At 34.9% G+C, this 27,520-nt stretch overlaps 1 protein-coding gene across 6 annotated transcripts in view; it reads left to right on the top strand.

The window, feature by feature from the left end:
* The window catches only part of LOC144372002 (lysine-specific demethylase 6A-like), a 197,716-nt gene that overhangs the window by 82,389 nt on the left and 87,807 nt on the right, over positions 1-27,520 (top strand). For all 6 annotated transcript variants that reach the window (XM_078035390.1, XM_078035391.1, XM_078035394.1 and 3 more), the window contains 4 exons: positions 3,343-3,397; positions 5,001-5,035; positions 23,284-23,377; positions 24,942-25,068. In XM_078035390.1, the coding sequence (XP_077891516.1) occupies positions 3,343-3,397; positions 5,001-5,035; positions 23,284-23,377; positions 24,942-25,068 (311 nt within the window). The remainder of the gene's footprint in view (positions 1-3,342; positions 3,398-5,000; positions 5,036-23,283; positions 23,378-24,941; positions 25,069-27,520) is intronic.

Below are 27,520 nucleotides of genomic sequence, written 5' to 3'. Positions count from 1 at the left end.
TCCCAGCCCTGTTTTGTATTTTATTTAGAGACAGTCTCACTGAGTTACTAAGTGCCTCACAGTTGCTGAGGCTGGCTTTGAACTTGCAATTGTCTTGTCTAAGCCTCCCAAGCTGCTGGGATTACTGGTCTATGCCAACATGCCTGTAAGGTATTAGACATTTTTGAAATATATATTTATTTTTTTAGTTATAGATGAACACAATATCTTTATTTTTATGTGGTGCTGCGGATCAAACCTAGTGCCTCACACATGGTAGGCAAGCACTCTTCCTCTGATCCACAAACCCAGCCCAAGATATCAGACATTTAAAAAATTTATTTATTGGTCATTTTTACCTTCCTTTTGAGAATTGTCCATTGGGATCATCACTCTGTTAGTTGATTTGATTGCTCGCTCTTTTGGTCTTATCTTTTGAGTCCTTAATATAACCTGGTTATTAATCCTCTGTCAGACGAATATCTGGCAAAGATTTTCTCCCATTCTATAGGCTGTTTTCACTCTGCTGATTGATCACTTTGTTGTTGTTGTTGTTGTTCTGAAGCCTTTTGTTTTGGGATAATCCCAGTTTATCAATTGTTTTTATTTTCTGGAAATTATTACCTATTCCAGTATCTTGAAGGGTTTCCCTATGTTTTTCCTCTAGTAGTTTCAGGTCTTCCTAAGATATTTGATCCATTTTGTGTTCATTTTTTGTAAAGGGTGAGAGGAATCCTTAGTGATTCACTTTAATAAAGCTCTTTCTTTTTGCAAAAACTGGTGCCATGATATTGATCAGGATCACTCAGCTCAAACCTGCTCTTTAAATCAGTTTGTAGCATAGAATTTGTAGGCAGGAGTGGGCAGAATCTGTTTTTGACTGGATGGTAAGAGATAGAAATTTTAGCATTTTTTTAAAGGGTATCTTACCTATTGAAAGATTACCTTTCTTTCAGTGGAGAATTACCATGTTCTGCACAGAGGAATTTGACCTGTGATGTCAAATGATTATTGATCAGACAAGCTAGCTTCTTTTGTGCATGTGCATTCTGGAAAGGTTGTTTCGATACTGTTCGTGAGTGGATTATAGAGGCTTTTCCTGAAACAATACAAAACATTTTATAGTATATGTATGTGTGTATCTAGTTCTTATCCAGTTTGAGATCTGTGGTCTGCAAATATTTTCCCATATCTTGAAGGTTTGATAATAAGTCTTTTGATAGTGTCCTTTCATGCACAGAAGCTTTGAGTCCTTTAGATGACTCCCCCCCCCAGTTTATTGATTTTTTTTCTTTAGTTGCCTTTACCATTGATGTCATATCCAAAAAAAAATCATTGCCAAATCCAAAGCCTCAAAGATTTCTTTCATATTTTCTCCTAAAGGTTTTATCCCTTACAGTAATGTTTTTGAAATATTTTGGGTTAACTTTTGCATAAAGTGTAATATAAGGATCCAAATTAATTCTTTTCATGTGGATATTTGGTTTTCCAAACATCACTTACTGAAAAGTTCTACTTAAAAGCACATTAGAGTTCTCTTTATAGCACCTAATTATCTTAAAATCAATTTTGCTTTTACTGGAGTTGATCAAATCCTGGCTCCGGGATTCCAACTAACCTTGAGCAGCTATATAAATCAAAGGCTAATTAAAGAGATGAATGGTATGGAAGGCTGGAGTTTCTTCTCGATGTGGCTACACAGGAAAGAATATAGAATTCTGTTTTGCAGATGCTAACACTAGTCATAGGGTTACATGGGAAAGGAGCAAAGGCAAGGATTGGAGGGCTGCTATCAGTCTGCAGGCCAGGAACTGATTGATCATTATCTCAGAGTCAAGAGCAGCCTTGTTGGTGATAAAAAAATAAAAGTGGCTGCTGTCTGGAAATATTTTAGCTATAGTCATAAGAGGTTTATCCACCAGACCTGTCATCACTGAGATCCAAGGTAACTGCAAGAGAGAATGACTTAGAAGAATAAGAATGAGTCAAAAAATTCAGATGAAATTAGGTCAGTGATTGAGTAGCTTTCAGGTTTAGGTCAATGAGTAGAGACTTAAAAGCTACTCCAGTAGTTAGTAGTAGCAGGACCTTTGGAAGAGCTGGCAGTTGATAATACGCAGATTATGAAAGTTAATTCCATCCTGACATTTTCAGCCTTGAAGGAAGAGAAGACAGACTGAATTTGGGGATGATAGGAATACTTCTGACACAGTGAACATGTCGAAGTGCAGTCCCTAGCAGAAACCTGTCCCAGAGTTTAAAGTGCTAAAGGACTTTAAAGAGCCATATGAAGAGAGATGTCAGGTATACATCCTGCTTTCAGTTATCCATCACATCTGTGCAGGTCCAGGTGAAGAGTTGGTGCTTGTAGCAAAAGCAGCCTCTCTCTTTATAACATTTATTCACAATTTTTTTTCGTTATATTGAGCAGTAAATGTTAGTTTTTGAGAATTCTAAATGATTAATATAGAAATGTTCTTAATAATTCTACTTTGATTTTTTTATTGAAACAGTTCTTAAACTTTTTAACAAAGAAACTGGTATTGGGAGTATATGTATTACTATTTTAAAAAAATATTTAGTAATTAGATGTTTAGCAAAATTAAGAATATTTGCTTTATAAATAGAACTTTTGTGATTTCATGCCAATTGTTAATTTTTGTTGTTAGTCATAACTTAATGTTTTTTAATGTTTTGGTGTCTTAATGTTTTCTTGTGTTTTTAGAACTCGTTTTATAGATGTATACATTCAGAATTTATTAATAATTTTAATGTTTTTATTCATATAATTTATAAATATTTTTTAAAAACTACATTTTATATATGAATTTGAACATGGATTAAAGAATCATACATGCACACACACAGGGTTACAGGTTTGAAAGGTCTTAGAGTTTAGTGACATTGAAGAATCAGTACAAGCAGACATGTTTTATTCATGTAAATTCTCATTTCATTATTATTTAATTTGGTTCATAAAGTTTATATCATATTTTAATATAAGTTTTGATACTCTAAAAAATACCACTGTACCTCTAAACTTTAAAAAGTGATTTAATATCTGTGTCCATTTAAACACTTTATAATTTAATGTTTTATTTACTTGACGATTCAAACTTTTTTTATATAACTAAACATTTAGTTGATGTTAACTCTTATTCTTCATTTGTTACTATCTTGTGAAAATAACTGGTGACAATTCAGATATAAGTTAATGATAATGATTTTATTTGACTGAGTAGTATATTTTGTTTGTATGGCCTTTATTCTGTCATTAGACCTTAGAAAGCTAAAGTAGAAAATAAAATTATTTTAAATAACTCTAAATTTAAGCATTAATTTTTTTCACTTTCCTCTTTGTAGCATTTTCAATTGGCTTTGATTGACTGTAATCCCTGTACTTTATCCAGGGCAGAAAGTAAGTATTTTTTAAGTACAATATTGTTTTTGACTTTAGAGCAAGAACATTTCAAATTATGACCATGAGTATATGTTTATGTTTACTATATCTTTGTTTCTATTGCTAATTGAGAGGAGGAATGGGAAGACATGTGGGTGATTCAGAGACATGTTCAGTTCATTTGCGTACTACTTTTTTTTCTTTCTTTTTTGGGGGGCGTGTGGATCAGGGATTGAACTCATGAGCACTCAGCCACTGAGCCATATCCCCAGCTGTATTTTGTTTTTATTTAGAGACAGAGCCTCACTGAGTTGCTTAGCGCCACACCATTGCTCAGGCTAGCTTTGAACTCACTATCCTCTGTCTCAACCTTCCAAGCTGCTGAGATTACAGACTTGTGCCACCATGCCTGCGCTCGCTTGCTCTCTCTCTCTCTTTTAACTTACAAAAATCAATGTGCCCTTTTAAAAAAAAAGACAGAAAGAAAATCAATGTGATCATTTAGTAACTCTAGAAAAGCCTGGTTTCTCACTGATCACTAATACTTATTGCCAGCTTGATAATCATTATTATCAGATATTCCTTGTGTCCATTTTAAAATAAAAGCATAAATTCTCCCCTTTTGTACATTCCTTGTATTTTGACTGTGTTACAAACGCTGTTACAAATCACAAGTTTTCAAAGCAAAGAATAAGGTAATGTGACACTTAATATTATATGATTGTCTGTAAGACACTTAACAGTGGTTAAGTATCCCTGGATTCAATCCCTGGTTTAAATAAAAATAAAACATATATGAATGTATTAAAAAATTGAGATTTTTACCTTTTAAAAAGTGACATTGTGTCTTATGAAATGTGAGGTCAGAGTCTTGGGCCCTGAGACTAAATCTAGATTGGTTTCTGATGGTATAAACATGCCTGCCAATCATCACTGTTCTTTTCCTTCCTTATAATCTTCAACAGATTACACAAGTATAGGGAAAATGGGGGCCTAAATGTTTATCTTTGCCTTTTTCTTAATTTATAATCCATGTACCTCCAATAATGAAATAAGATAAAATTTCTATTAATTGGACTTGATAATAGTAAGGAAAGCTGGGGCTGGGGATGTGGCTCAAGCGGTAGCGCGCTCGCCTGCCATGCGTGCGGCCCAGGTTCAGTCCTCAGCACCACATACCAACAAAGATGTTGTGTCTGCCGAAAACTAAAAAATAAATATTAAAAATTAAAAAAAAAATAGTAAGGAAAGCTGAGTGGGAAAAATAACTAACGAGGAAGAAAATCTCTCAAACTACGAGGTAAAGGGGTATTATTCTTGTGCCTGTGTGTGTATGGCATATTATTTTGTGATATATTTTATTCAATAAATAGTATTTATTTTATGTGGCAACTATTTAACTTTGCTATTTACCTATAAAGCCATATGTTGTCCTACAAAGTTGGTTGAATTTAGAAATGTAATTAATTATGAAAGAATTTTCTCTTGTATGGAAAGAAATCTGTAGTTTTACATTTGCTTGTGTTTTGAATCATGTATTATGTCATTGTTACTTTGGCTCTACCTTATTACTTGAAATGTAGCTGTATTGAAATTGATTTTTTTCCATGATCCATTACAGTTCAGTTTCATATTGCCCACTTGTATGAAACCCAGGTAAGCATTTTAATTTACCTTTCTTAAAAACAGACTTGTCCACCTATGCTTTCAGTGAAATATAATATACCAGGAAAAAATTTTTTGCTTTAAACAAAATGAATTTATCATATGATTTTATTTAGGTATTTTACTATTACATATATTTTTAGTGCTTTATCCTTATTAATTGTGTTTGAAATTTTGTTTGCTGATACAATTATTTAAGACAAATAAAAGATTTTGGGACTTATTCAGTATATTTGTAATATTTGTGGTAACTGTCATAAACTTTTAATTCATTTTCTAAATATAATAATTGATATATGGTTAATATTGATATTTAATATGATTTACATCTATGGCTATGCCATAAGAAAGTGTCTCCTATTTTTATGTGTGATGTTTAGATTTCTTTTCAAAATATTTATGGATGGTTAGAACCAGGGATTATTGTAGAAGTTTCTTCAGTATTTTTCTCTAAGACTGTGAAGTCTCTTAATTATCTTAGCATTTGAAATGTCCAGTAGTGTTACACTTCTTTAAGATTATTTTGTTTAGAGAAAATTTTAGTTAAGAGTCTCAGGTGAGGGCTGGGATTGTGACTCAGTGGTAGAGCACACAAAAAATAAAGGCATTGTGTTGTGTCCATCTACACCAAAAAAATAAATATTTAAAAAAAAGAGTCTCAGGTGAGTTTTGTTACCACAGAAACATACAAATTTATAGTTTGTAATGGAAAATAGGAAAGAAATTGGTTATAACCTAAAGTAACAGTGTTTATTGATATTGAGTTCTATAACACCTTTAATTGTTTATTTTATAGTGTTATACATTTTGTTATTAACATGGGTTTCATTGATTTTTAAAAATAAATGTAACTACTCCATAAATTATCCAGTAAAAATAATATTGGTAAGAGAAATAAACACAAAGGGGAGAGGGGAGAGACTGGGTTTAGCAATATAGTTACAGTATTTAGGTATGTCCCTACTGTTATTAGTTTTTCTAGTGTTTTGAATGTGAAGGTGTACTTTTTCTGTATCTGATCATATAATTCTTGTTTTTAAGTCTATTAATATGATAAATTACGTTTATTGATTCTCGTGTGTTTAGCCAACCCTGCATCCCTGGGATGAATCCCACTTGATCGTAGTGCACTATCTTTCTAATATGTTTTTGTGTGCGATTTATCAGAATTATATTGAGAATTTTTGCATCTATGTTCATTAGGGATATTGGTCTATACATTTTCTTTCCTTGATGTGTCTTTGGCTGGTGGTGTTATCAGGGTGATATTAGCCTCATAGAATGAGTTTGGAAGGGTTCTCTCCTTTTCTGTTTCATGGAATGCTTTGAGGAGTAATGGTGGTAATTCTTTGAAAGTCTTTTAGAACTTGGCTGAGAATCCATCTGGTCCTGGGCTTTTCTTTGTTGGTAGGCTTTTGAGGGTGTTTTCTATTTCATTACTTGAAATTGATCTGTTTAAATCATGTTTGACCTTCTCATTCAGATTGGATAGGTCATATGTCTCTAGAAATTTGTTGAAGCCTTTGATATTTTCAATTTTGTTGGAATAAAAAGCAATCATAAAATTTGTTTGGAAAATAAGAGATCCACAATAGCTAAAGCAATCCTTAGCAAGAAAAATAAAGCAGGAGGCATCACAATCCTAGACCTTAAACTATACTACAGAGCTAAGGTAACAAAAACAGAAAAGTATTGGCACCAAAGTAGACTCGTAGACCAAGGGTACAGAATAGAGTATGCAGAGACAAATGCATATAAATATGGTTATGTCTAATAAGCCATAAACATTCACTGGAGAACTGCTAGCCTATTCAACAAATGGTGCTAGCAAAACTGGAAATCCATATGTAGCAAAATGAAAGTAAACTGCTGTTTCTGTGTTTCTCACCCTGAACAAAAACCAACCCAGAGTGGATCAAAGACTTAGGCACTGGAACAGAGACCCTGCACCTAATAAAAGGAAATATAGGCCCAAAACTTCACCACATCAGCCTAGGATCTGACTTCCTTAACAAGACTCCTAAAGAGCAAGAAGTAAAATTAAAAAATCAATAAATGGGAGGCATTCAAATTCAAAAGCTTCTTCTCGGCAAAGGAAACAATAAAAAATGTGAGGAGATAATATACAGATTGGGAGAAAATTTTTACCAGTTACACCTCCAATAAAGAACTCAAAAAAACAAATAACCCAGTCAATAAATGGGCTAAGGAACTGAACAGACACTTCACAGAAGAAGAAATAGTCAATCAACAAACATGAAAAATTGTTCATCATCTATAGTAATTAGAGAAATGCAAATCAACACTAAGATTTCATCACTCTTGTTAGAATGGCAATCCTTAAGATACAGGCAACAATAAATGTTGGCAAGGATATGGGGGAAATGTATACTTGTACATAGCTAGCAGAACTGCAAATCCGTGCAATGGATTCCACTATGGGAAGCGTATGGGGATTCCTCAGAAAACTGGGAATGGAACCACCATTTGACCCAGCTATCTCACTCCTTGGTTTATATCCAAAGGACTTACAATCATTATAGTACAGTAATGCAGTCATATCAATGTTTATAGTACTCAATTAACAATAGCTGACCTATGGAACCAACCTGGGTGTTCTTCAATGAATGAATGGATAAAGAAAATGTAGTATATTTTTAATAGAATATTACTCACCTTTAAGGAAATTATGAAATTTAATGAAATTATGACATTGCTGGTATATAGATGGAGTTGGAGAGTATCAAGCTAAGAGTAAGAAGCCAGTCCCGAATAACTAAAGGCCAAATGTTTTCTCTAATAGGCACATCCTAATCACAATAAGGTTGGGAGTACCAGAGAACACTGTGGTGTTGTGTTTTTAGAGTATCTTCATTTGAGTGGGACGATTTGTTTTCTTACTTTTTCATATTGTGTGTCTACCCAGTGGATATAGGGCAGTAGTTTCTACTCCATGGTGTCTCTAAAGGTTTCCTGTACTATTTTGTAAGAGACGAATACTAACAACAACCATTACAAGCAATATATAGCATTGTACTAAAAAGTTGCTACTATAATAATGCCTAAAATGTTAATTATCACAATAAACGGAAATGGTAACGATCAATTATTGCGTGTAATAAATACAGCAAGTTTGCAAAAAGTTTTATAATTTCAAATGGTGGATGGGAGAAAACAGAACTGATGTAGGGTATGATGAGTATGAGGGAGGAGTAGAAAAGACAGAAGTAAAAGAATAAAGGAAGAGAAGAGAATAATAGAGATTACCTTTTAATGGAAGAAAAAAAGAATCAAGGGAAATAGAGGAATGTGTGTGTGTGTGTGTGTGTGTGTGTGTGTGTGTGTGTATTTTTTTTTTCCTAACCTAACTTTTCTGACATTTCTTTCACTGTGGTGGGATGTATATAGATAGATATACATATAGATGTATCCCATAGTTCTTTGAAGTTCTTGTTTTCGGTTTCGTATCATTGTCTGTCTGTGCTCTGTTTACAAGATTATATATTTGGCTTCTGTGCTCCAAGTGTCTAGTCTGTTGGTGATGCCTTCTATTGAGCTTTTATTTTTATTTTATTCATTTCTAGGATTTCTGCTTTTTTGTTGTTGTTGTCTTCAGGGGAAAAAATAAATATGTATGCATATATGTATATGTATAAATATATATGTACCTATATATACATACATATATGTATATATATACAAACATACATAGATATATAGATACACATACATATGTATATATAAAAATTTTAAAATATTTAAATAAAAATAAAAGACTACAAAACTAAACTAAAATTTCAAAAAAATGATATATCTTAGTTTACAGAAATAGAAAATAACTGCTTTCATAAATGGTAGAAATGAGAAAAAATTATAAAAATATATTAATAGCCATGTACCATCAAGATCACAATGAAACAGAAAAATAATTTTGAAAAAAAGAAAAAAAATCCTTATAAAAGGTTAAAATAATCTTTCTGTTGGCAGTTCAGAATATTCCCACTTTCTCAGGTGTTTTAGGTGAGTTTGTCTGGAGCATGGATCTCCACTCTTTGGATTGCTGGAGTGAGAGGAGTAATCCCATAGGCAGAGTTCCTAGAGGATGGGTTTAGGTTTTACTGGGCTCCAAGCCCTTCACTGAATGCCAGTTTTGTCTGGAGATTTTTAAATCAGTGCACCTCCAGTGCCTAGTACTTGCTGGTCCCTCTTGGAACTTTAAGAGAATTATGGGATACATCTATGTGTATATATATATATATATATATGTTTATACATTCCACCACAGTGGAAGAAATGTCAGAAAAGTGAGATTACCCGAGGGATCCTCCCTGGGTTCCACTTTTGTGATGTAGGAACCAATTCTAAGTCCCCTCTGTAATCTGCAGACTCCACATTTCCTGGTCTCAGGTTTAGCCTTCTGCCATTGCCTTTCCAAGTTCCTGGCTAGATACATATTTCCCAGGAAAATCCTGCAAGCACTAAGATTGGAAGGGGAGAGGTAGAGCCAGGTGGGTTTCCATGACAGTGTTCCTCTGTGTAAATTTCTCTCTATGTTTGATTTTTTTCCTAATCATTAAGCACACTGTGTCATGTATTTACTGGCCCTGTATTTCAGGCCAAACTCAGGTTTGCCAGGAATTTGCTTCCTTAAAAAAGGCACAGCCCTCCCCTGTGCCTTGGCTGCAAAATAGTTCCTTCCTTCTCCCAGGGAAAGATGGTTGGTTCTTTCCGTGCACGTGGATAAAAAGTGCAATGAGGAATATCCTTCAGAGAGTGATATTGTGAAACAAGTCTTTAAGGTTTGTTGGGCAATGTCGTTGTTCTCTAAATGCTCTGTAGCCAGACACACTTAATTCCTCCCCTAAATTCATATTTCTTTAATTCTCTTTTCCCTCTACTATGCTTATGGAGGGATCTCTCTGGCTGGCACTTCTGATCCCGCTATGGCAGTGGCTATGCTGCTGGGATTTTTTTTTCTTTATTTTATTATATCCAGCCTCCTGTATCTCCAGTCTGCTTTAATGTCCAGTTTTAGGTTCCATTCAAACGTCTCTCCATTTCCCCTTTTTTGTTCACTCATTTTGCAGAGAAGCTACCTGTCTCCTTTCTTGGTTTTATGCCATGGAATAGCCAGGAATGACACGTCCTTTATTCTGCCGTCTTGGATGAAGCTTAGAGTTTCTTTTACTGTGTTGAATAAGAGTGACAACAGCGGATACCCTTTTCTTGTTCTTGGCCTTAGAGGAAATGCTTTTCCTTTCTCCCCATTAAGTGTGATGTTGATTATGGTTTGTCTAAAATCTTTGTTATAATAAGGTATGATCCATGTGTACCTTATCTGTATAGGACTTTTACAATGAAGCCATGTTAAATTTTATCAGATTTTTTTTTTCCTGTATCTGTTGAGATGGTCACATAGTTTTTATCTTGAGTGTATTTCCTGTTAATGTTTATTGATTTGCATATCTTCACCATCCCTTGTATTCCTCGAATAAAACCAGCTTGATCATGATGTCTCTGAGTTTTTAAAAAATCTGCTATTGAATTCAGTTTGCAAGTATTTTGTCGAGCATTTTTTCCATAGTGTATTCATTGGGAATCTTAGTTTTTAGATTTATTATTTTTCTTTTTACTTTTAGTTGTTGTGTCCCCATCAGGCTTTGGCGGGAGGTTAACTGGATTTATAGAATGCAATGATTTTATGGAAATCCACTGTGACATCTGTTCTGATTGTTCCTTTTTACCTCTAATCTTATTACTTTAGGTCTATTCTCTCTTTCTTTTGGTTAATTTGGCTCAAGATTTGTCAATCTTGTATATGTTTTTAAAGAATCAACTCTTTATAATCCTTTGTATTCACTTTGTTCCTATCTTTCAGTGGAGCTTAGTAGTAACTGGGTGCTTGTGTTCATTTATCTTCTGCTATCTTGTTATGGATTTACTGATACTTTACTATTTCATCTTGGCTTCATTTTGATATTTGTTTTCTCTTACGAATATTTTGATGTCACAGTGTTGCATAGTATCCTCAAGATGCATTTTGGTTTTCTGAGGTGAGTACTGTTAACTCCCACATGAATTTGTGATCAATTCTTTTATTTTTTTTGTCAGACTCCATAGATTTTTAAGTTTTATAGATCAAATTTAGATTCAAAGGCTCAAATTCAGTTTTCTTGATTTTCTTATTTTCCTTCTATTTATTTTTTTATCTTTTGTAATATTATTGCTTCTTCTGGCTTTGTGTTTAATGTTTTCCACATTTTTTATTGCTGAATTAGCATGTGAAGATAGGCATCATTTGTTTTTCTTTGAGGCTGCTTTTGCTACATATCTTATTAGATTGTATTTTTGTTTTTATTTATCTGTGTGTGTGTATTTTCTAATTTGTGACTTTTGTTTGAATTATTGTTAATTTTAAGTGTAAATCAGTTAATTTGTACTTATTTATAATTTTCTAACAGTTCTCTTTTCTGTTATTAACTTTCTTGTGGATGGCAAAGATAATCTGTATTATTTTACAGTTTTAAAATTTATTAAAAGATGTTGTACTGTCTATATTGTAGGGAATGTTTCATGTGTAGTTGGAGGCATGTGTATTCTATTCTAGTAGCCATTAGTGTGGTTGTTGTTCATATTTTTAAAATTTAGCTTAATTAACAATTAGTATTATTAATAGTTTATTACTGTTTGTTATTACTGATTATTAATAGTTATTAATAGTTAATAATTCATTTTTGAAAATGGGTTTGATGTCTTTATCTATGATTATAAAACATCTCCTTTAATTTTGTCATGTTGTCATTCCTGTATCTTGGAATTTTTGTTTTGCATGTATATGTTTATAATATGTAGTTTTTCCTTTTTTTCTTTTTTCTATAAATAAATATTGCTGGTTTAACTCTATCTATCTGTCTGTTTATTTATTATTGTGGTGTTAGGGATTGAACCTTGTGCATTTGAGGCAAGCACTCTATTAACTAACCGTGGATCATTTAATGCCTTTTTTGTCTTTTTTTTTTTTTTTGGTAACTTAAAGTTAATTCTGTCTGATACTAATGTTGACACTCAATCTGTATTTTTGTTCCTATTAATGTGGAATATTTACTTTCTCTCCATTTGAACTATCTTTTGTTGTCGATAACATAAAGTTAGAACTTGAATTTATACATTTTGTTAACTCTGCCTTTGAATGGATAATTTAGTTCACTTACCAGTAATAAGGAAAGGCATCCTACCATCCTTTTGCTTTTTTCTTATGTGGTAGAGGTTTCTTTGGTCTCTTATTTCTCTTCAGTTTTTTTATTTGTGTTTGATATTTTCTAGTGGTTTAGTTTGATTCCATTCTGTCTTCCTTTTCTCTTTGGTTGTATAGGAATAGTTTTATCATGGACAAGATTTTTTTAAAACAATAGTTTGAATTGGTACAAACTTACTTTAAGTGGCATAGATTTTTCTTGTAGATTTATTCTTTCTCATATCGTTGTTGTTACAAATTATTGTTTTAATATTATTTATCTTTTAATATGCTTTTGTTTATTGTTTTAGCATATTTTCTTCAGTTATATAGTGAGGAAAAAAGAGGAATTATAAACTTGAAATTGCTAATACTGGCTTTTTAATGTTCCCATGTACCTACTTTCATCAGATTACTTTTTTAGTCACAGACAGACAGATTACTTTTTTAGTTTGTTTGTTCCTATGTAGAGTCCTTTCATTCTAATCTAAAGGATTTATTATATCTTTTCTCATAGGCCAGGTCAACTTTGTTTATCTTGATATTGCTAACTGTCTATTATTATTTTAGTACCAGAGATCACCCTAAATATTTGAAAGGCAGTTTTGCCACATATAGAATTCTTGTCTGACAGTGTTTATTTTATTTTATTTTTTACTTGCACTACTTTAAATATTTCATCTCATTGTTTTCTAGACTTCATAGTTTCTGATGAGCAGCATAGTTATGCTGCTTTGAAGATTCTGTCTTTGTTCTTAATTATTTAGATACCTTATGTGTCTTGATAGTAATATCTTAAGCTTGCCCTTCTTTGGATGAAGATTTTTAAATAGAGATTGCATCTCATCAGATTTTTAAATTTGCCTTTTTATAAAAACTCAGGTTGAAACTTTTGACTTTTTAAACTTTGTTCTTTCTGCCTCATTCTTTCTTTCTGACATTTATATTATGCATATGCTGATATACTTCACAGTTTTCCAGTGTTCTCTTAGTGTCTTTTAATTTTTTTTAATATTTTCATTCTTTTAAAAAAATATTTTAAAAGAATGAAAATATTAAAAGCTCCACTGCTTGGATGAATTTAGTTGCCTCGTCTTCAGATTTTTTGATAAGTCTGCCTGCAGAAATCTTATAATGAATCTTACTATAAATAGTGAATATTCATTTGTTGTTACACTTTTAAGATGTATATTTTTTTAGCTTACTTTTTATGTTTTTACTTCTTTATTGATATTGTTTGTTCAAGATTATTTTCAATTTCCTTTTGTTCTTTTCCATAGTTTTTGTTATTTAAATGTATTTAAGGCAGTTGCTAGAAAAGTGTTTCTCTAGAAAGTATAACATGTGCTGCCGCTGAGATAGTTCCCCTTTATTATATTACCCAATAAATCAATAAGCATTACTTTTTTGAAGGAGTTTTATGTCGTGTCAAAGGTACAAAGAAAAAGGTACAAAGATTTTCAACACATCCCTAATTTCCTTGCATATATGTTGGTAGTAATCCATTACCAACATCTGCTGCCATAGTGGCATATTTATTTCAGTTGATGAAACTGCATTAATATTTCATCATGGTCATCACACCACCATTTAAATCAGGGTTCACCTTTGATGTTGTACTTTCTCAAAATCTGAACAAACACGAGAGTATCATTACATTGTCATACCAAATAGATTAACTGCCCTAAACATATATGTTTTTTGCCCATCTTCTCTTCAACCACTAATTTGGCAACCATTGTTTTTACTATTAGATTTGTCTTTTTCCAGAATATTGTAGAACTAGAATCAGGATATGTAGCCATTTCATTTGGATTCTTTCATGTAATCATATGCAGATAAATTTCTCTCATGTCTTTTTGTGGCTTATGGTTGATTTCTTTTGAGTTGAACAGTATTTCATTTTCTGAATGAGTTGGTATATTTTTATACTAATTATAATAGTATATTTCTTCATTCATCATCATTGTGGTGTCCATTCTGGGCCTTTCTTTGTAACAAAATAAGTTGTTTAGATTTTAAATGAGATTTTATTAATGTATAGATCTGTAGGTTTAGTTGGAAAGAACTGTCATTCTAACAGTGTCCAGTATTTCTATCTGAAGACATGAACTAACCATTTTTTAAGTTTTTGTTTGCTTTGTTTTTTGGTTTTATATATTTTGGACACTGCTTTTTGTATAGCTGTCAATAAAAATATTATAAGACATGCTAAGAGGTAAAGGACTCAGTTTGAAGAGATCATAAGCACGGCAGAGATATTGAATAAGCAGATTGGGGATGGTAGAATGCGGAAGGCAGAAGACTCTATTTGTGTGGGGAGTTGGAGAAGGTCTTGGAGTTGGATATGTCTTTTTCCTTAGGTCAGTTAAGCCTTTATCAGGTTAACCTTGGTAAACAGTTTCTTCTAAAGAAAAAGAACAGAGTGCTTCCAAGATTGAGGACTTGTGAGTAATACTCAAAAAGAGTATGAGTTCCTATGGTGTTTTTACCAAATTTGTTTATGCTGAACTCCTTGCAATTTTGGAACTCATATGGAAAGCATTTTCGGAGTTACTTTATAATGTATAGAATAGCAGTTCCTCCATTTGGTAAAGCAGTAGATTGCCATAAGTTACTTCATTTTGAGTTTAAGGACTGAGATGAAGTAACTCCACACTGCATACAAGTAAACAATCATTTGCCTGGAAAGCAATAAGGTACAAACTGATAAGTAAATCAGTCATGCTGTTACCGCTGTTGACCGGTAAAGAGTTCTTGCTTCTCCAATGTTGAAGAATAACACCAAGGAAGCACGCGGAGGCAAGGTCAGAGTAGAAATTAGAAGGTTATTAAAGGACAGCAGAAAAGACTTCTCCTGGAGGAAGAAGGGGACCCAAGAGGTGGAATCCATGGAAGTGTGGTTGTTTCCCCTTTTTATAGTTTTGGTGATGGACTGCAAGGGGGAAGGGTTAGGACAGAGGTGGGCCAAACGGGCAGGAAGGACTTTTGGGATGGGCTTATCACTTCTCTGGGATGGGCTATCTCCAAATCTGTTGGGGGTTGTTTCCTGGGCTCCATTAATATTTCTTTGAGGTGGACTTTGGCCTAGGGCCTTTTTGGGACTTCATTAACATTCCATGAGTTGTCCTGTTTTCCCTGAGTCATTCTCAGCATGGCCTCCATTTTAGATTTCACTCAGTATTAGACCCAGATTTACCTAACTACACTGACCACCTAACTTTAAATCTGGCTTCAATGCTAATATGAATGATCACTTATCAGCTAATCAGAGGCACATGGATGCATGTGCCTGTATTAACTCTTATTGGAAAAACAAGCCCCAGTTATCAAACACACTAGACCACTAAATGATGCAACCCCCTCACTTGAAACTACAAAAGAAGGGGCATTCCAAGACTGGACACAGCAGCACCTGACTCCATTGCCCAGGAAAGTTGCCAAAGCAATGAACCTTTGAATCTCTTTCCTCAGGTTTTAGTAGAATGTGGTTTCCCTGATGGTGAGGATTACACATGGCCACTGCCACTGGTCTTCTCCAGCTCACAATTTAAGTGACACTGTGAAGCTGCTACCATCCAGACCTTGACCTAAAACAAGTTCTTGCTCTTGGTTCTTTATATTATTTGGCTACTTACTTTGACTCTTTGCGTTCATATCTGCTCTCTGCCTCAGCTCTCCCTTCAGCCACCTTAATCCTTTTTTAGCTTGTGTGTGTGTGTGTGTGTGTGTGTGTGTGTGTGTGTGTGTGTGTGTGTGTGTGTAAAGTGTGGTTGTGACTTGAGGTTTTTAAATATGAGAAATGAAAATTGGAATAAGAGAACCAGTGATTGCCCAACTTCACCTACAAGGTCATCTACAACTCTTCAGTTAAAAGTGGTGTAGCTTGTGAATTTACTATTGTTCAGCAAACTCTGAAATTTTGGAAAGACACTAATGTGTTTGGTTTATGGTAATGTCAGCACACTTAAAACAATCACAGTTCAAGTTTCCCTGTGTTGGCAAAAATTTCTGCACTCTAATTCTTTTCTTGGTATTTGCTTTGGCTAGTCTTGTTCTCTACATTTGTCCTTCATTCTCTCCCTTTTAGGAGACTTTGGTTTGCCCCCAACCCCATCTCTTTTGTGAGTCTAAAGACAGCTATTTGTCTTTGAGTTCCTATGGCTTTTTACTTGTGAGGATGGAATGTTAACTATTGGCTTTGAAAGGGTAAAGTTTCTAAGCTGGAAAGCTTGAATTAAAATTAGGTATTATTAAGTTCCTCTGTTACACCCAGATTCCTGAGATAGTTAAGAAGGCGTCCTACTGGCCATTTAGCCTAGAGCCCTGTGCAGTTTGTCACAGGGCCCGAACCAATCAGTTTGAATGTGTACCCCGCTTAGGAATGACCACTCACCCCTGCCCAACCTGTTTCCGACAATGAATGTGCCAATCACATCTCAGAGTTGTTGTTTAATTTTCCCGTGCCTCATGATGATTTGTTCTGATGTATACAAAGCCCACCACCCTCTCCAGAAAGTGTACTTAAGCTCTGCTTGACCTCTGCTCAGGGCTCTGGGCTGCTCTCCCTCCTTGAGTGAGCACAGAGTCCCAGAGTGCTGGAATGGATCCCCAATAAATATCCCCTTTTGCCAATTGCATGGAGTCAGTCTCTTGGGTGGTCTCTCCCTCTGACGTTTCGCCAGACCCTTACATTTGGTGCGTTGGCAGGGAACAGCGCTTCTCCGGACAGGGAGACCCCAACAACGGACTGCTTCAGGGGGGTAAGTAAGGCGCCTTTCTCTTTCTCTCTCTTTCTCTCTCCCTCCACTTTCTCCTTCTTGTTTTTATTTTGCAATCGCTTGGGTTCGATGTCTGACTCCATGGGGGGCATGAGCTCCCAGAGAGCATTCAGGTTCGGTTTCTGGCTCAATGGCGGGCGTAAGTCCCCAGAAGGCATAAGCCCTCAGAGCCTCCGGTGGGGTTGGCAGTGTTTGTGTGTGGCTGTCAGTGGAGAGCGTAAGCTCCCCCTGGCGGTGGCAGGCAGACGTGTCTAAGGAGCCACAGGCCACACCCCAAGGGATGCTTTGGGGGACTCGGGGGGACGGAGGTGCCCCTCGTCGGTGTGTTTTGCTGCCAACCCGTCTGGCTTTTTTTTCCTCTGGTGAAGGCGACTGTCTGTCTTTAATTTTTGCTTCTGAATTTGTGTTAAACGTTTATTGTGTGTGCCTGTGTTTGTGTCACGTTTGTATTGTCTCTCTGCCTTTCAGAATGGCCCTCCCTCGGAGTTGAATGGCCCCCAGGAGAGTCCCTCCATCTCTCTCTCTCTAATCTGCAAAGTCAGAGATATTGTCTTTGAGCCAGGCCACATGTCCATCTAGATCATGGCTTCTAACCTTTCAGGACCTCTGCGAATCTCTTCCTGCATGGGTGGGGTACGCACAGATCTGTCCTGTCCCTGTTCCTCCTGGCCCCTCCACCCACCTGTCCTTTCCCCCCCTTCGCCATCTCCTCTCCCTGGAGGGGGGTGGTGCTCCGGTGGGCAGGGTTGGAGGTAAGGTGGGGGGGACCGCCCCTCCCCCTGCTCTGCCGGTAACCATTTCCACCACAGTGGGGCAGGCGGGTCAGAGATGGACCTGGCAAGGGACTGCCCCCTCCCTCCGACCACCCGGGGAGGGGGGGAAGGTGGCTAGGGGCACCTGGCCCTTTCCCTCCCTTGTGGAGGCAGAAGGGACCAGGTCCCCAGAGTCTGATTGGCTGCTTGGGATTGCAGCCTCAAGGCGGGTGGTAAACTTTGCTCCCCTTTGTTAAACAAAATTAGGAAAACAATGTTTTCTTTCCCTCCCTTAGTTGGCTTGAGTGAAAATAGAGATGCCTGCTGATTAAATTGGTGTTAATTGGCTTTGGGGGATGGGAACCAAATTTTCAGTCACAAATTTTGACACTCACAAGGGGGCTTTTAAGAAATCCCCACTTTGCTTTCTTGGGGAAGCCTAGCACTCAAAATAACTGCAAACAGAGGATGAGCTGGCTACTAAAAAGTTAGGAAAAAAAAATATGCCTAGTGCCTAAGGTCAAACCAAACTGGAGGAGAGCTAATCTTGCAAGTGAAAGGGAAAACTGAGGAATTCCCAGCAGCTGCCAGAGCCTTTTTCTGCTTTGGGGAAATTTCCTCATTTTTTTCTCTGCACTATAAGGATTACTCCACCTAAATGCAGTAAGTCAGTCACACTGAGAATTTGCTGTGACCTTGCATGTGTGTTTGAGAAAGGTGACCCTGCTCAATGACCAGGGTGGATCCAGGATTAGGGTGTATCCTGCAGGTTTAAGATAATTTGGGTTTAGGGTGTTCCTGGTTTAAGACAATAGGGGTTTTAGGGAAGTTGAAGGTTAAAGATTATTGCTGCTGAGATTAGGGTGCTCCTGCTGCTTGTTCCCATTGAGTTCTCGTGAGATTAAAATGGGATTGGGAAAAAGCCTCCTGGAGTAGGTGAATTGGTGGCAGAACATGGATTTCCCCAGAACCTGTTTGTGTAGAGGCCAGTGTGACTTCGGGAATAAAGGACTGCTGTTTGAATCTACAAGGTGTGTGGTGGCTCGTGATTCTGTGCCAAGCCGAGACATTGGCAGCTCCTATGTGAGGACATCTTGTCCACTCATGGGAAATCTAAGGTGCCACTGATAGGAGTCATAATTAAATGGAAGTTCAAAACCTGGAGAGATTTTTTTTTCTTATCTGGTCTGTTTTAAAGGTTATTATAGATTGTTTCTTGGGGATAATCTAGGCTAAATGTGTGTCTAAAAGACGTTTCATTGTAACATCTGGTATCTAAATGAGTTTGAAGCATTGTATAATCTTGCAGTTAAAAGTTAGGGTTAGGTAATTGTTTAGTTTGTGGTTTCAGACAATTCATGCCAGAGAACTTAGATACTTAGGATAGAAAATTAAAAGAACTCTACTTCCAAGTTGGCAAGTAACTCCCAATCATTCAGTTTTATTTTTTTCATCAATTTTTGAACTGGGTAGCCTAAGGAGATTTCCCTAGGTATACAGTGCATTGATTTGGGCAAGGGTAGTAAATTACAATTTGGTATCTGTTTCTTTCAGTGTGTAAGATTTAGGAAAAAGTGTTGAATTAAAACGTTGGTCTGGCTTATTGAAATGACATTAATTAGCAACAGTCTTGGGAATTTTTAAAGCTTAATTTCAGATATGCATGGTAGTGTGTGGTTCTCTTTTTAAAATTTTTCAGGCAAATTTAATATAACTTAATGTTAATTTAGAAACTTCAGAACAAGCAAAGTGGCTTAGAGGTCCTAAAGAAATTTCTTCTGATGGTAGAGATCCTATTTCCAGTTTTATGTAAGCAAGTTTTTCTAGTGTAAAAAGATGAAATTTTGGGAATTGCGTCTTAAATTTGTATCATAATTTTCAACATCTAAACCTGGAAATTGTAACTTAAGGTTAAAATTCCTTAGGCCTAAAGTGTCTGCTCAAAATAGCAGTTTTTCCCTGCTCCTTCCAGACCTTAGCCAGGGGTTAAGCTGATATGCAAACAGAAGCAGCTTGGAGCTCAGGCCCAAGGGGAAAAAAAAAAAAAGTAAAAGTGTCTTTTTACCTGAACTCAAATTAGACCAAACCAAAAAGTAAATTGTATGGTATTTACTAATTACTGGCTGGTCATCTTTTTTAGGACTCTTGCTTTTTCTTAGATTCTGTATTTCTTTTTTTTTTAGCTCAATATTTTGATCCTACAGACAAGTTAATGTTTACTGATCAGTTCTATTTTTGATCAACTGTGGAGTTTTTAAACATTGCAATGGAGATTTCACCTGAGAAAACAGCTACAAGGCCTTGTATATGTGTGCACACTTGTGTTATGTGTTGTATGTCCATATATCATGCAGTTATATGACAATTGGCAGATATATGAGGAGCACTCATAAAAAATTAAAAAAAAATGGATCCAAATATCTTTGATTCACTTGATTCAAATGGTTCAATTTAGATTGGGTAAACAGATAAAAGTAAAGATGTCTTTAAAATTAAACTTATAAGTTTCTCTATGTGTTCAAAAAGGCCCTAATAAAATGTTAACTCTGCTTAAATTCAAAAGTTTACAAGTATTGTTTCAAGATGTGAACAGAAGAAGGTTAACAGATGAAAAAGAGAAACTAGAAGGTTCTAGGTATGGATTTAATAGAGGGAAAATGTGTTTCTGGATAAGAGTTTAAGTAAATAAGAGGGTTTAAGTAAGTGATAAAGAAAGTCTGTGTAAGTTGGTTATAAGTGTAAGTTTTTGAACAGGTAATCTTTAAGAAATTAAACAACAACTTTGAGACGTGATTGGCACATTCATTGGCGGGAACAGGTTGGGCGGGGGTGAGTGGTCATTCCTAAGCGGGGTACACATTCAAACTGATTGGTTCGAGCCCTGTGACAAACTGCACAGGGCCCTAGGCTAAATGGCCAGTAGGTGGTCTCTCCCTCCAACATTTCACCAGACCCTTACAGCTTCTTACTTGCAATATAAAAACACAGAAATCTATATTTTTGAATGGGAAATACTGTGTTCTTTACATGCTTCATAATGTTTTGATGTTTTGAATATTTTAATATGACATTTCCAGAAGTCAAATTCTTCCTCCTCAGAATTTGATTGTTTGCTTACTGCATTCTTTTTATTTATTGTAGCCTGTTTGTGTAGTGACAATGTTATGTTAATTTTTTTGTAACCGTCTGTATTCTTTTTTATTTGTGTTCTCTCATCAAACCCTTGTTCTTTTAGCTTCTGTTCAATTATATGACACATAATAAAGATTTCTTTGCATCCCAGAAGTAAAAAGTAAGAAAGTAAACAAAAGGAGAGGGAAGTGGGGAGAGAGAATTTTTTTAAAAAATAAAAGAAACCACCAAACAATTTATCTGTTTTGCAGATTATCCCTTTGATGAGGCACAGAGACATTTTCTAGGTAGCTTACAAATCTTAGCCTTCAATTCCTCTTTGCCATTTGAAATGCAATGATTTTAGATCTTTAAAAGCATAAGTCTTTTTCAGGGTGTTGGGTATGGTTTTCCAAATTCTCCAGTGAACTCCACAACTTTTAAATATCATAATTCCCAAGAAGGCTCTCTTTCCAGTTTTTTCTTTCTTGCTTTTCTAACACTTTGATTGCTATAAACTTTTGGTTATCCAAAGGCAGTTTTTGATTTATTTTGATAAATTTTTATGGCTGGATGGGCCCATGGAGTTGACTATATTATTGTGGTGTTTTCTGATTATATCCTGGAAATACATTTTTAATTATTTATGTTTTTTTCATTTTCAGTTGGTTGTTAAATTTGAAATGAGTTGTTTACAAATGGCATGTGATGGGGTCATATGTTTTCATTCTCTTTTCTCTCTTTCTTTTGGTACTAGAGATTGAACCCTGGGGTGCTTAACCACTGAGCCATATCCCAGTCCTTTTTTATATTGTATTTAGAGACAGAGTCCCAATGAGTTTCCTAAGGCCTTGTTAAGTTGCAGAGGCTGGTTTTGAGCTCTTAATCCTTCTGCTTAGAGCCATCCTTCTCCAGAGCCACTGGGATTACAGGTGTGCTCCACTATGTCTGGCTTTATTCTCTTCATTTTACATTTGAGGTATTTATTGAATGGACATTGGGTTTGTGTTGGCTTTTAAAATTTTTTTTTAACTTTTTAAAAACTGTCATCACTTTGTGTTCTTGCCTGCCTTTTGGATACTTTAGCATTAAAAAGTTGTATATTGACATATTAATATAAATTCAGATATTCACATCTTTGCAATTTCCTTTGTTATTCTTCAATTTCCTGTGTTATTCTTCGATGGCCTTGGGACCCTTATCTGAAAATTTCTTTCATAAGTTTTATTACTAATTAGATTTTTATGTACACATAAATTTTACTTCGGAATATAAGACTTTCTCTTTCACCTTGACTGCCAATTTTAGGGTATGTGAGTGTGTATGTAGTTGGGATGTGTTTATTACCATGTAAGTGGAAGTAATTATGAATTTTAAAGATGTGTCTTTGTTTAGATTATGGCGTGGTTGGGTGCTTTGTGAGACAGACATAAAAACAATATTATGTACCTCTCTACTTCTTTACTTGTTGGGTGTGTTTTGGTCTTTTTTACTCTATGTCTAGCACAGTTTTTACATCATTGATATAATCAGATTGCTCAGCTAATTTAAAATAATCATGAGTAGTTCTTGAAATGACACTTTCTACTATTGTACTTTTAAAAATGTCTAAGCTGCTAAGGGAAATAGAGCTATTGTAAGCCATTATTTTGTTAAATTTTTTAAGATAAAATTTACTTGATTTTCTTTTGTTAGTATTTTCTTTGGTTTTGGAGGAGTTTTCTTCGGCCTTCTGATGAGAACAAGAAAGGATTTTAGTTTCATTATAAGTTTTTGAGGAAGATGGGTGACAAATGGAGTCACTTATAAATTTTATGTAACCTTAGACAATATTATTATATCCTATCAGTGGGAAATGTAAAGTAACCCATTTAAATTTAAATTTAAAGTAACCCATTTACGAATATTTTGGAAAAAATATTCCCCAGAACTGAGCACTTGAAAATTCAAATTCTACTACTTTTTGTTCTCATCCAAAGGGTAGTGACATTTGCTTTTTTGCTCAATGTATTAATTAACCCTGCCTTTGAAAGTGTTTCTAGAGTGATTAATGCATTTTCACATAGTGTAATCTAGAGATAAGAAAGTAAATGAAAGGATATACAGAGACTATAAGCAAATATTTTACCATTTTATGTAAAAGACATTTGAGCATCTCCCAGTTTTGGTATCTATGGAAGTCATGGATCCAGTTCCTTATGGATACCAAGGATCAACTGTATATTGCTGCAGTTTTTATCTGCTTAATTGCTTAAAAAGTTAATAAAGTTATTGTTGGTTGTTTAAGATCAAGGGTATTTCTACTTAAAGGCTTTGTTGTTTCATTTTTTCTAAATATTCCTCTTCTCCCCTACTCTTCAGAGGAAGTATCACTCTGCAAAAGAAGCTTATGAACAACTCTTAAAGACAGAAAACCTACCTGCACAAGTAAAAGCAACTGTATTGCAACAGTTAGGTACATAAGACTTATTTTTTATTACCCATTACATTCATTTAAAGATGTTGTTTTGCCATAGGATGGGGTAGTTAGCCTTCTGCTTAGAAATTCATTTTCACTTGAAATCTGTTTTAGGATTAAATGTACCATGTATTGTGTTATAATTAAATTTAATATGAGTACCTTAATTCCTTTCTTTATAAATGTGTTATTTTTCTTTTTTGTCTATAATTATTATATTTATACCTATTGTTAGGCAAACTTTGTCTCACCATTCATCCAGATGTAATGAAGCTAGTTCTTTTATATTCTCAATATTTCTCTTTACCATTAGACCAAGGGAGGATGGGGTTTGAGTACTTCTATATGCAGGGTTCTTAGGAAGTTAATTGAATTAAGACAATTTATTACAGTTTAATAAGTTCTGAGCTTGCTTTAATAGTTTTGTTGATAATAGGATTGATAGAAACATTTCACCTATGTATTAGAGGATATCTCATTCTATATTTCCTTGAATAGAGTTCTTTATTCGTATAATGAAGAAATAATGTATTTGAAAATAATATAAAGTGTTAAAATTTTAAAGATAATGAGGATTTCTCCCAATAATTATTTTAGATAAGGCTTATTTGTCTTCTCTATGATACTTGGCATTTGGGTCATGGTTTGGTTGGTTGGTTTTACTTTCACTGTTTATACATAGTAGGAGCAAATAATTTCTGCGTTTCAATGAGGTTTGGAATAAGAGGAATGCTATTGTATGTCTTTTTTTTTTTAATACAATTACAGTATCAGCAAAGCTTAGTTTTGCTTAGATAATACTTTTGGCAAAGAAATTTTGTATACTTTAATTGAGCCACAGCTAAAACACTTATTTCTGTTTATCACATAGTGCCTCATAACCTAATATTTCAATTGTCTGTGTAGCTATAGTTTTAAATCTAGTTATTAAGTTAACAGTTGTGGTGCATAACTCTATACCATTCTCATAACTTTTTGAACTTACTTTTCACTGAGCTCTTCCATACAGTCTTGGAGTTTGTTGTTGTTTTGTTTAGTTGTTCCATCAAACGCTGTCATATTTAGGATCTTCCTGTAAATAATCTATGTTAGTAAGATGCTGGGCCTTTTGTAAGGTTTCAAAAATGAAAAAAGGATTTACCCTTGATTATATAATCTTGCATTTATTCTTTGGTAATAAAGATAGGATGCATAAATTATTCTTTATTCTTTTTGGTGTATTGTGACTTTCAAAGGAAAAATAAGTGTATCATCTTTAGCCATATCATTTCTGGATTTTTTTTTCAAAATTAAATTTAGGAAAGGAGAATTTCTGGTTTATAAACTCTAAGAAATCCAGTGCCTCAAGGTCACTTAGTTATTTTCTCTGTATGATACAGATTATCTTGCACTTTCATTCAGTGGTTTCCAATTTGGGGAAAACATAATCTCAAGCAATGGAATAAATTACTAAAATATTGTTTTAATTTATTTGTACCCTATGTGGTATTCTTAATGCTAAAAAAAAATAGTTGAATGATGGGTAAATACATGTGACTTTTTGTTGTTGTTGTTGTTACAGGTTGGATGCATCATAATATGGATCTAGTAGGAGACAAAGCCACAAAGGAAAGTTATGCTATTCAGTATCTCCAAAAATCACTGGAGGCAGATCCTAATTCTGGCCAATCTTGGTATTTCCTTGGAAGGTGAGATTGAACTCTTTGACTGCTTAGAGTTGATATGCTTTGTAAAATGTTAGTTTACATGAAATGGTCTGGTCATAGACATATTTTAGATATCTTAAATATCGTAAGATTTTTTATGTCTTTAATATAATGAAGATTTCTGGAAGGTGAAAATGGACAATCTGAATGTGTTTGCTCTTATTGAGATATTCTTATTTTGATTAGATTTTGTTTTCACATTATTGTAATCTTAGTTGAATTGTTCTTAAACAATATTAAATAGCTTTTTATCAAATAGCAGTCACTAATAGTTTTTAGTTTGGTGTTTTAAGTTGTGCCTGTAAATTTCTTTTATTTTTTTCATTTATTTAGTAAAACAGAAAATGCATTTATATTATTAGTAAAAGCAGACTTTTACATAAGAATTTTACATATTAGAACTGTTTTTCTACCTAGATTTCTTTTTCAGTCAAGAATAAGATTTGGCACGGTGGCTCATGCCTGTAATCCCAGTGATCGGGAGGCTGAAGCAGTAGAATCACAAATTCAAAGCCAGCCTCAGCAGCTGGGAGGTCTTAAACAACTGAGTGAGACCCTGTCTCTAAATAAATTACAAAATAGGGCTGGGGTGTGACTCAGAGGTCCAGTGCCCCTGGGTTTAATTCTTGGTACCTCACCTGCCCCCACAACAACACAAAAGAATAAGATTTGTAGCACATTATATCATAGCATTGTGGGTGTGTCTAGTGCCAGAGATTTGTATTATTGTAGTTTACTGTAATAAACACATAGGAAACATACTCTTTAAAGTATGAATTTTGTACAAATGCTGTACTTTTACCAGCTTTATGTGAGGACAGCCATATTCACAGAGATCTTCTCCAGTAAATCAGGATTTAAAGCACTAGTGTACTTTTTACTTTTAACCTTTTCTGGATAAAAGTTTCCAAGTGAACAGAATGATACCTGGGCTCTCTCTCATTCAGTGAAGAGGTCACGGAGCAGGGTAGAGGAGAATGTGGCTGCAGAGTTGCTAAACAAGAACTCCAGAGACCAAAGAGGAAGCAGGTCTGATTTTACTGCACAGTTTTTTTATACACACACACACACACACACACACACACACACACACACACACACTGAGGCAGTAGCTAAGCAGATACTTATGCAATTTCTGGCCAGCTGTCCTTGCAGCGACCAATCTAGGAATGGGCCGTGGAGCAGGTGAAGGGACTGCAACACGTGGCCTCATGCTCAGGGCTGTGCCTATGGCGTAAGTGGTTTGCTGCATACATGCCTGGCATGGGGGGCTGGTTTGCCACTCAGATGCCCTTAATATATGCCATGTCTGCAGTACTCCATGCACTTGTCCCCACAGAACACTTTCTTGACTTTTTAGATAGAAGATGGTAACCTATTTTAGGTTCAGTATTATTTTTTAGGTATTAATTAGCTTTAAATTTTTTTCTTTTTTACTTTATGTTCCTTCGAATCTGCTTTTTTGCTGGGAGAAAGAAAACAAGTTTGTGAAATTATATTTTAAAACTTATAAGTTCTACATGAAGAACTTAGGTGTTATTAAAAATATTAAAATTTGATGACAGTAATATTTCTGATACATGTATACATTATCTATGTGTTTAATACTATGTTGAATATTGAGCTCACTTATTAGTTGGGATGTATATATAAAAGGGAAAAGAGTGGGTAATACATTTATACTATCACTAGTTATTAATTCTGATAATGGCTTCCTAAGATGGTATAATGTTAGATTTGGGTTAGAGTAGGGTGCTTCCTAGTTTACTCATTTTGAGGCAGACAGTAGATCTTACCTTGGTAGGTAGGAGTAGGGCCTTCGGAAAAGAACAAGAGGGGAGAGGGAGGGACATCATGCCAACCTAAAAAGAGACAGTGTGTCTGAAAGATATCCTGGGAGTTGCTGCTCCCTGCCAGTGTTAACCACAGTGCCTTCTTCTGACCTAGAATACTTGTTTCTGTGTCAAACATCTTCAACCACAGCAGCCTTCCTTAGTTGTCCTTGCTCTTATCCCTAAGTCAACCATAAGCAGACTCCTACCCAAATGCTTCCTCTTGTTTATAGACACGAGACTAAAATGTTGGACCCATCTTCTTAATTTTGTAAAGAGATTGAAATCATACATTCCTGATTGTCTTAGTAAGTTCAAATCCATGAGTTGATTGGTTCATAGCAGGATACCCATTAGCATCATCCCTCTCTAATGCCCCTGCAGAACCAGTAGATAAGCCTTAACATCTTTATGCAAAGAACATCTAGTGCTAGTTCCTCAGTAGTTCCTCCCACTCTTTGAGGCTCTCTTCTTTCTCTACTTTAAGTAACACTTATTTCCCTATCCTTTGCTTGTCTGTGGATTTCATTACTTGAATTCAAGAGGCAAAGAATCCAACTTCTTAGATCCACTGTGGGAAACTAGTCCAGAGGAATAAAGTG

This window comes from Ictidomys tridecemlineatus, chromosome Y (assembly GCF_052094955.1).
Source record: "Ictidomys tridecemlineatus isolate mIctTri1 chromosome Y, mIctTri1.hap1, whole genome shotgun sequence".
NCBI lineage: Eukaryota > Metazoa > Chordata > Mammalia > Rodentia > Sciuridae > Ictidomys > Ictidomys tridecemlineatus.
This window is presented reverse-complemented; position numbering and strand designations above follow the sequence as displayed.